The 10,253-nt window shown below is 38.3% G+C and overlaps 3 protein-coding genes across 4 annotated transcripts; 2 read left to right on the forward strand and 1 right to left on the reverse strand.

Moving 5' to 3' along the window:
• Positions 1 to 2,052: 2,052 nt before the first annotated feature.
• Positions 2,053 to 3,797, reverse strand: LOC112697380 (hydroquinone glucosyltransferase). Its single transcript, XM_025750523.3, has one exon. It carries the CDS (start codon positions 3,542 to 3,544, stop codon positions 2,147 to 2,149), a length of 1,398 nt encoding a protein of 465 aa, XP_025606308.1. The 5' UTR covers positions 3,545 to 3,797; the 3' UTR covers positions 2,053 to 2,146.
• LOC112698286 (uncharacterized) lies at positions 3,750 to 7,240 on the forward strand. Of its 2 annotated transcripts, XM_072197533.1 has the most exons (10): positions 3,750 to 4,476; positions 4,911 to 5,187; positions 5,300 to 5,794; positions 5,867 to 6,081; positions 6,282 to 6,359; positions 6,447 to 6,512; positions 6,592 to 6,660; positions 6,736 to 6,810; positions 6,884 to 6,937; positions 7,154 to 7,240. In XM_072197533.1, the coding sequence occupies exons 3-10, from the start codon at positions 5,594 to 5,596 to the stop codon at positions 7,194 to 7,196; spliced, it is 801 nt and encodes a 266-aa protein (XP_072053634.1). In that variant the 5' UTR covers positions 3,750 to 4,476; positions 4,911 to 5,187; positions 5,300 to 5,593; the 3' UTR covers positions 7,197 to 7,240. The 2 variants fall into 2 exon arrangements, with proteins under 2 accessions (XP_072053634.1, XP_072053635.1); XM_072197534.1 differs by lacking the exon at positions 6,592 to 6,660.
• A 61-nt stretch (positions 7,241 to 7,301) lies between these two features.
• LOC112698287 (uncharacterized) lies at positions 7,302 to 9,876 on the forward strand. The gene is made up of 11 exons (XM_072197532.1): positions 7,302 to 7,386; positions 7,467 to 7,532; positions 7,616 to 7,714; positions 7,840 to 7,905; positions 7,990 to 8,473; positions 8,561 to 8,650; positions 8,775 to 8,903; positions 8,994 to 9,128; positions 9,264 to 9,376; positions 9,447 to 9,540; positions 9,626 to 9,876. Coding segments are annotated over exons 1-9 (1,086 nt in total). The 5' UTR covers positions 7,302 to 7,384; the 3' UTR covers positions 9,279 to 9,376; positions 9,447 to 9,540; positions 9,626 to 9,876.
• Positions 9,877 to 10,253: the final 377 nt, after the last annotated feature.

The following is a 10,253-nucleotide window of genomic DNA, read 5'->3' on the forward strand; positions in this document are numbered from 1 at the left end:
TTTCCTCATCTCTCCGGTGTGGTTGTTTGTCTGATTTCTGAGCTTCTCGTAGTTCTTCAATTTCCATTTGACCTGCCGCCCTTTCTCGGAACTCCTCTAGGGTTTTTGGCTTTGTTATGGCAACGGTCTCCCGAAATTTGCCAGGCCTGAGGCCGGCTTTGAGGGCGTGCAGGTGAACGGCTGGGTCCAAGTCTTGGATCTCCATGGTAGCATCAGCGAATCTGGTCATGTAATCTTTAAGGCTCTCATGCTGGCCTTGTTTGATGGTGCCGAGATAGTCCGATCCATGTACATAGATTCTCGACGCGGCAAAGTAATCGATGAATGATCTGGCAAGGTCCTCGAAAGAGGAAATTGATCCCTCAGGGAGTTTGGAGAACCAGAGTAATGCAGCGCCGTCGAGGTAGGTTGGGAATGCTCGGCAAAGGACAGGCTCGTTCTTGGGGCCGTTGAAAAACATCATTGACTGGAACTTTTTTATGTGGGCTCGGGGGTCACCGAACCCTTTGTATGGTTCCAGCGCGGTTGGGAGAGTAAAGTTTTTTGGCATCTGATAATTTGTGATCTCCTCGGAGAAGGGGTTGTCGAGGGTAAGTTTCTCCTTTGGCGGGGCGATGTTCAAGGGGTCTGTGGCATTATGAGCCGAGCCTTTGGAGTTCTCTCCATTGTTTTGCGTTGAGAGCTCGGCTATTCTCCGTACCTCCGCCTGAAGCTCAGCGATCTGAGCCAGGAGGTCATCCTGTGATAGTTGTGGATTTTCCTTGTCAGCCATGTCCGAGGATCGGGAATTCTGCAAAATAAAATAGGAGACTAGACAAAGGAAAAAATGGGGTTAGATGTACTCCGGGCCCCACGGTGGGCGCCAAGTGATTCGTCCGAACACCAGGGAGGCCGAGCTTAAGCACTTCCAAACTGACCGCCGGTAAAAGGGAAGAGCTTTACGTCGGCCGGAATCAAACACCGCGGCGGGAATACCTGCACAAGATACTCCGACGCTCAAGTCAGTAATGATCTCAAAAGAGAGAGAGAGTAAATGAGTTTAGAGTAAAGAGTAAGAGACTGAGAATGATAGAACCTGAGACTTAGTCTAGTGTAAGCTATGCTTTATAGGAGTTAGTTTCTACCCGTTAGTGGGTGAGTCCTAGTTTATAGATTAGTTAAGATTTATTCTGTTTTAGTGCTGTGAATTATCTGATCACGTTTCTTATCTTCAGTTGAGTAATGCTGTTCGGTCCTGATCATGGGCCGGGATTTTCGGATGGTTGATACGGGACCGAGCTTTGTGATGCACGTGTCTTTTTATTCGAATGAGTGATGCCGAGCTTATCTGTGCTCATGCCGAGCTTATTGGGTGGTTTGGTGCAATGTCAGCCTCAAAGTGCTTGCATGCCGAGTATGCCGGGTGACCGAGGATACAGGTAACGTATCAGAAAGTATCGTTGACTTTCATATTATATTTATAAGAAATTTTACTTGTTTTGCATCTTATTGACATATTGTATGCAAAATGAAAATTTTTAAACTTGTTAAATAATGAACTTTAATTAGAAGGTGAGCAAATATTGTCTGGCAGAATTAATCATGATTGATCCATTTTGATCTCTTAAAATCTATTCATGGTAATAAATTGATAATATCGGTGTTTTGAGACATTTTGATTATTTGGTAGTTGTGGTAAGAGTGATAAGATGTAGATAGAATTATTTGATGTGTGATTGTAATAGGTGAGAGAATATTTATAGTGTTAGAACTGTTTTTTGTTTGGGTCAAGATTTTTGGTGTTAGAACTGGTTTAAAAATCAGGTTACTAAGGCCTTTTTGGGCCAAAATCAGGTAAGGAGCCCTCTATTTTGCTGATAAATCGATTTGCCATCATTGATTTTGCACTAAATCGAGTTGGGCTGAACTGAGTCTCTAAATTAGGGTTGGTTTCACTAATTCTCGGTGTATCTGAATTTGATCTAACTTAAAAAAAATGTTAATTTAATTTTTTTTAAATAATAATTAAAATTAATTTATATACGAAAATTTTCCTAAAGATTGAAGAACCAATTTGATCATGGCTTAGAAACCGGATTTACATTACTTTTAACTCGTTGTACATGTATCACAATTCACAGCTGTAAATAAAGTTGTTATACTAGATTCATTTCCAAGTGGCAACAACCTCTGCCAGAGTCTTGGTGGATGGTCCGTCTTCCTTTATTGCATTCTCAGCAGCAATGCTCAAACTTTTCATCCTTTTGCGAATTTCAATACCTTCTTTACCATCCATCAACTCTCTAGCGACTCTTGCAATTTCTTCCCTTTCAACCAATCCACTGTCATTTGCTTTTGGCCTCACCGCCACTTTCAAGGCATCACTTAGAATCACGGCGTTCATACTCTGCTCAGCAAACAATGGCCACGCTATAACCGGCACACCATTTATAACGCTCTCAAGAACCGAATTCCAACCACAATGACACACAAAACCCCCCGTTGAACCGTGGCCAAGAATCTGTACCTGTGGGGCCCAAAGCGGAACCACCAATCCTTGCTTCTTACTGGTTCTCTCCAAGAATCCACGTGGCAAGAATTGCATAGGGTCTTCAGCTTCTCCTCCAAGGTAACTAGCAGAGGCTATATCGTTAGGGGGTCTCAAAACCCATAAGAATTTCTTTCCACTTTGCTCCAACCCAAACGCCAATTCATTCAACTGATCTTGGGAAAGCGTGCCGCCACTTCCAAAGGAAACATATAGCACAGATTCTGGTTCTTGCTCGTCCAACCAATTCAAGCACTCGGATCCATTTTCTCGGCCGTTAAAACCGCTCTGCGTGATCGGTCCAACCGGGTAAACCATGGTTTTTCTTTTCTTTTGTCTTATCTCATCTCGCAACGCATTTATCGTGCTTGCTTCCATCTCATGAAAGCTATTAACAAAGACTCCATCAGGGAGCTGAAACTTCTCGGCGCGTTCGAGAAATTTCCGGTAACCGGGGCTGGATCGGGACTGAAAGGGAAGATCCCTGCTATGCATCGGCACAAAACCGGGAATCTCTATAGATTCTTCCGGGTCTCTGTTCTCAGAAAAGAGAATCTCATCTAACTCTTGTGAATACAGATACCACGAAAGAATCAGAGCAGCTTGTGGAAGGTATATATAAGATAAGAGATTGAATTCGGTGGCGAACTGGAGAGCATCGTGTGCGAAAACGTCGACAAGCAAGGCCACAACACGGGCTCTTGAGCATAGGGAACTCAATTCTTGTTTGATGTGAGGGAGAGAGTGGGTTACGCTGAGTTCAATTTGGACAGCAAGGCTTTGCTCAGCTTGCACGTGCTCTTTGCTTACTGGAGGAAGAAGAATTGGGTGAATGGTTGGTGGAAGGGTTTGAAGGTAAGACTGGGAGGAAGGTGAGAGTGATGAACCAACTGAGGGGATGAGGCACGTGACTTGGAAGCGTGGGTGGAGACTAAGGAGGCGTTTGGAGAATTCCAGAATTGGAACAAGGTGGGTGAAGCCGGCACTAGGAACCACTGCTATGTGAGGCTCTTCCATGGGTAATTGCAAATGATTTTAGATCAATTGTTTTAGGGTTTCAAATCTTATTGTTTACCCAAAAGATTTGATGCATATATAACTTCCTGTTTTACGGGTATTCTATTTCTTATTTTTCTTTCGAGGTTGATTGAGTCGTGTTCTATTTTTCTTTCTTCATTATTGTGCCGTTTTGTTTGTTTAATACTTTAATCTTTAATTATGAGTTTAGCTATTATATATTTTAAAAATAATAAATATTTACATAAAAATAATTATATTATTTATATATAAATTTTTATATATAATTAATAGATAAAAAATATTAAGTAATTTAATATATTTAAATAAATTATTATTTAATAATTTTTAATTATTAATTCTATATAAAAATAATTATATAAATTTTTATTTTTAAAAATATATGTTAAAATTATTATTAATAAAAAATTTTTAATTTTTATTTTTAATGATTATAACTAAATTTTATATTTTTTAATTAATAATTTTAATTTATATTTTTTAGAATAAATATTAGCTAACCTTTTTAATTATTTCGTAGTGGTTGAATTAATGTGCGAGACGCCACCTGGTATAGTCAATATTCTTTCAATGTGTTTTGACTTTTGATCGTAAATCGTAATAGTTTAACGGGCCTGCTACACATATAAGTTTACAAGCTTACAAGTTGGCCCAGCCCAAATAGAACTCACGCACATGAAGAGAAATAACATGGCGCGTCAAAATTACGCGCTCAACACTCGAACGGTTACGTATGGCAGACTCTTCCACTTCTTCCACTTCTCAAAGCGCTTCGAAAACAAGGAAACCCTCCTATTTTCGAGCGAAAATCAAAGTTCAAAATATACAAATCGTTCTTCAAAACCTCCATCAAAACACCATCAAACTCTCCGTGAAGAATCTGAAGAGAAAACAAAGCAACAATACTCAACGTAAGTTCATTAAGATTCCTGTATATTTTACTTTTCTTCTACGTCGTTCTTCTAGGGTTTACTATTATTCTTGCTTCTTTGTTACACTGTTCTAAGTTCTACGTCGTTCTACGTTGTTGTTCTAAGTTCTCCTGCTATTTTTGTTGATTTTTGGGGGTTTATTCCGTAAATTGGGGGATGTATACTGCTTAATCTTGTAATGTGGCTTGATATTGAAGCATGGTTGAGTGATATCTGACTGATATCTATATGGATGTATCTGAATAATATCTATGGGTGTATCTCACTGTAATCAATGGGTGTATCTTGTTGATATCTTTGGGTGTATCTGACTCATATATATGGGTGTATCTTACTGTTATCAATGGGTGTATCTTATTGTTATTAATGGGTATATCTGAGTCATATATATATGGGTGTATTTTTCGTTTCAGAGAAAATGGCAGCAAGAAACCAAACAAAAGACCTTAAGTGTGCCACACATCTCCTGAATGATAAGTTCAGAAACATGACTGAGGAGAAGAAGGCCATTGTGAGGGATCTTGGATTCGGTGGGTTGATGCACATCCCACCACTAAGGGTGGATCACCAACTCTTAAGGGAGCTGGCAAACAACTTCAAACTTGGGGAGAACAAACTGAAGACAGGATATGGTTCTTTCCAAATAACACCAAAAAAAAATAGGTCATGCGCTTGGCATCAATGCAACAGGTAACTATCTTAAAATTATAGGTGTATATTAAGTTGTTGCTTGGGTGTATTTAAGTTGATGCTTGGGTGTATTTGAACCGACTTGGATACTTTGTTGTCTTCCTTTTTGTAGGAGATCTATTTCCTGAGAAAGTTGAGTATAAGAAACTTTCTGATGATGACAAAATAATTTATAGAAGATTCCAGGGTAAGACCCTCAAAAGTCTTACCGATGAAATGATGGAAATCGGCGTTGGCAACGAAGAGGAACGCCTGATGTTCAAGAGGATATTCATCCTCTACATACAGATGGCATTCCTTTTGCCAACGACGATAAACAAAATATCGCCCGTGCACCTGGCCCCAATTTTTAAGATGGACGGCATATCGGAGAGAAGCTGGGGGGGGGGGGCATGTTTTGACCTTCATGATCAAGGGCATCACAGACTACAAGGAGAAGAAGAAGAAGGCAATTAATGGCTGCCTCTTCGCCCTGATGATAATCTACTTTCATCTTTCAAAAAACAAAGGCAAGAACAGGACTGAAAGACCACCAAAGCCCTGGATTGCCAACTGGACTAAGGAGCAGTTGGTGGAAAGAATGACCGCAGAAAGAGAGGAAATTTTGGTAAGTAAACATAATAAGTTGGGTGTATTTTATTTACCCGAATGCTGCTAACTAAAATATCTCATGTTTCAGGGGATTGTGAAGATGGCAGAGACAAGAGAAAAAATGAAAAAAAAGAAAAAAAAGAAAAAAAACAAGAAATCAAAAAAACAAAAAAAAAGGAAGGCGAGTCCAACATCGTCTTCGGAGACAGAAACTACTGACAGTGACACTTCTACCTCTGAAACTAAGGCTCAAGAAGACTCAGAGGATTCAGGAAGAAAACACCCCAGCAAAAAGGGGAAAAAGTAAGTACCATACTTGGGTGTAATTTCTTTTTCGGGTTGGGTGTATTTTGTTTGTTCACGTTGGGTGTATGTAGCATATTAAGCAGGGTGTGTTTCGTTTGCTGTGTTGGGTGTATATTGTATATTCAGTTGGGTGTATCTCGTGAATTCATTTGGGTGTATTTTTAGTATGTTCTAAATGACAATTGTTTGCCTTCCAGAATGGACTCCAGAAAAAGAAAGCAGAGGCAAGAGGAGTCAGATTCTGATTCAGAATCTGAATTTGAACCAAGTGATGAGTAATGTCCTGAAATTATTACTCCTTTCTTTTGGCTTCATTATAAAGATTTCGTGTATTAACTGAAGTGTCTATTATTGACTTATAGGAGCGAAGAATCATCACCTGCGGAGAAGGAGAAGAAAAAGAAAAAAACAAAAACAACACCAAAAAAGTAAGCACTTCTTTGGATAATATTCTGTGATAAAATTAATTTTTTATTTTTGATTGGTACTCTTTTTTTTTCCACCCAGAACACAACAAAAAAAGAAAAAAGTTGTTGTGGAGGATTCACCTCCTGAAAAAGATCAATACTTTGACGGGTACAGTACCTCGTAAGCTATATTACGGTCTATCATCGTAATTATTTTTGTTAACGTCTTATTTTATGAATGTAGTGAGAGATATGAAATATCAAGTGACGAACTCGATGAATGGCTAAGGGAAAACATTGATAAATCTGCTGCAGAGGGGTATGTCTTGCTGGGCTGTGTATTTGAGATTTTGGTGTGTTTTGTTTGCTAATAATTGTATCTTGTTTTGCAGGGAGAACCAACCTGACCTGCGATCGACAGAAGGTCGCTATGTGTCCTCTGAAACGTAAGAAGCTTTATTATTTAATAAAATCTTGTTATTATTTGAGATTTGGATGTATTTTGTGAACCATTTGGGTGTATTTTGTGGATCAAGTTGGGTGTATGTCGTTTGTTTTGTTGGGTGTATATTGTCCATTCGGTTGGTTGTGTCTCGTGCATTCATTTGGGTGTATTTTATACCTGTATCTTATTTTGTCTGAATAACATGAAATCTGTTTAGACTACCGGCTGTGAACTTGGGAAGTGATGATCCTTCCTCTTAAGGACGCACAGAATAGAGTAGTGTAAACCAGCCGTCACAGAGCATGTAATTTCTCTTTCAAATAACCGTTACTTTTGTTCTTCTATTACCTTCTACTTCTAATTCTGTATATATTTTTTTTAGAAAAAAAAGCCCTTTATTATTTTATTCAAGAAAAAAAAGGCAGCAAAAAAAGCAAAAACTGCAAGTATGTAAGTTCTCAAAAAACAAAGCCCGTCTTCTTTTTGAATTGTTCGGGTGTATTTTTTGACCTTCTTTGGGTGTATTTTAGGTTGATTCCGACTGATTCGAATATGATGGTTGTTAGGGAACAAACACCGTCGGAAGTGCTTGCAATGTGAGTTTTCCAAGAATATTTCAACCTTATAACCTTATTATTTTCAAATACATTGTTAACCTTTCATTTTTATTCTTGTTTAGAGTCCCGATCCAGGTTTTTGTGCCGGCATCCCAACAAACAACCACTGACACAGATTTCGAACCAACCCCTATGCTACAGATTGAAGGGACTAGAGAAACGTAAGAAAATAGTATTGGGTGTATATTTATTTAGAGTTTGGGTGTATATTTGCTAACAGTTTGGGTGTATATTGTTCCTGACCAATTTTTTTTTACGCCATGATTAATTTTGTGTAACTGTGCAGCACTCCTGAACCCCCCAAACAACTTCAAGAAACCACACCCATGCTTCCCCCGGCTCCAACTAAAATGTAAGTTCATCAGACTAAAATCAATCTTTGCTTATCATCCGTATATTCTTATTCTTACTCTTATTGTTATACATCATGACGCAGTCATCCAGCCGCAGAAGACGCTGCTGCCCTGTTGATGATGGCACGGACAGCAACCTATGTTCCTAAAACAGATCCAGGGATGCCATCATTCAGCCTTGGGTTGACTGATTCAAGCCAGGAGGGGGCGTCAACGCAGGAGACAAAAAGGGAAAAATCTCCAGAAACTGCAAGTATGCTAGAACAATTAGACAGTTTGGTCCAAAAATTAGCAAGCAGTGCGGCGAAGGGAAAAGTCGAAAGTCCACAAATTCAGAGGGAGACTGGGGGAGAAAGTTCTGCAAAGTTTGAAACTCCTGGAGGAATAAATCGAATTCCAGATGATATGAAACAAAAGTGCTACATCTGGGGGACGAGACTGAAGGAAGACGCAGATGGCAATACTGACGAGTATGAGGAGATTTGCACTCTGATTGGACAAGGAGAATACATTTTGATAAGAATGCACCTTGCATCCCTCCAGGAAAAAAGTGATATAGAATCTCAGGTAATATTAGACTAACATTAATGTTTTTACACCAAAGTCAACTGCAATGTTTATTAATTTAAAATTGATTTCGGCATATATTTCTAGATTGTATCTGCCATCTGCCTCATCCTAAACCAGAAAAATGAAAAGAGGTTTCAAGAACAAATATACTGTCTCCCCCCCCCCGATATTGTGGTAAGTGTTACTTCTACGAACTTTGGGTGTATTTTTTGTATTGATGTGGGTGTATTTTTTAGGTTCGATTGGGTGTAAGTTGTGTATTTTCAGTATTTCATTTCTTGTTTCGCAATTCTTGCAGAGCATGGCACTTTCAGATCACCCAAGGGGGGAATTCATATCCCCGAAAACGAAAAAGGAATTCAGGGTGGAAGCCTACCCGAGTTTCATTCCCTTCATAGATAGAAAAAAATTAAGTTCGCATCCATATGTAAGTTTTCATTTGCTAAATTTGTTAGTTTGCTTATTTACTTATATGCCAAATAAAATAACACACTGTTGAAATGTGGCAATCCTTCAGATTTTTGCTCCTGTTTGCCACTCGGGGCATTGGTGGTTATGGCTGATAAATACAACAAAGCGGAAATGTCAAATACTTGACCCGCTACACAAAAAAGCTCCAAGCGATGAGAGAAAGGACATTAATAAATTCACTGTAAGTTGCCTCTGTCTTCTTTACTTTAATAGATGGGTCTATTTCGTTAGTTGTGTTGGTTGTATATTGTGCATTCAGTTGGGTGTATCTTGTTCATTCATTAGGGTGTATTACTGATTTGTTTTGGTATTTAAGGGATATGTATTTTGAAGATTGATAACATATACTGGCGGGGAACCTCTGGTGAAAGGGGAGAACGAGAAGAAAATTAAAGCATCATATGTTAAAATATCAGGCCAAAAATCAAGGTATAAATTTGTGACTCTAAACATTAAACTTTCGTAGATGAGATTTGTAATCTATTTTCTTCGTTTTCAGCTATGACTGCGCTATCTACGTTATGAAGTGGATGGAGTTAATTGAGCCAGAAAATATTAAAAAGGGGAAGTATGAATGGGATAATTGGCCACAGGTAACTGTCTTTAGAACTATATAACTTTGTATTACTTTATTGAATTAATATTTCTGTTTAAACATAACATACTTTTTAATTGTAGGAGGAGGTGGACCACTATAGAGTGGAGTATGCTTCCCGGATACTATTCAGTGAGATGAATAAACAGAGAGATCGGGCAATTAGAGAGAGTAGTGCTATAAGGATGTCGAAGCCATCCTCTGTATTATTGAGTCCGTTTTGTCAGATTAATTCTGCTGATATAGAAACTGGGTAATCCAACTGCTGGGTAGTTTGTAAATTGAACAAATGATGTAAATATTTGCCATTTATCAACAACTTCTATTCCATGTATATTTTTTCCCATAGTTAAACTATCTGTGCTGGTAAACTGCCTGTGATGTATTCAAAAGCTGTATTACATGTGTTAAAATATGAAGCAAAAAATCAAGGCATATATAAACGCAAATTATAAACCGTTACACCCAACGCAAGTCTAATAATACACCCAAGATTGAATAAAATATACACCCAAATGTCTGTGCTGTATTCAAAATGAATGAATTACATGTACTAAAATACGAAGAAAAACATCAAATGAAATATACGCCCATAACCTGTGAATTTTTACAGCTTTTGTTCTATATGTATCTATATATGTGTCTATATATTAATTGTGAATTAACAAAAATACACCCAAAAAGAACAGTGCTTTTACACCCATATTCTAT

This window comes from Arachis hypogaea, chromosome 6 (assembly GCF_003086295.3).
Source record: "Arachis hypogaea cultivar Tifrunner chromosome 6, arahy.Tifrunner.gnm2.J5K5, whole genome shotgun sequence".
Lineage (NCBI taxonomy): Eukaryota > Viridiplantae > Streptophyta > Magnoliopsida > Fabales > Fabaceae > Arachis > Arachis hypogaea.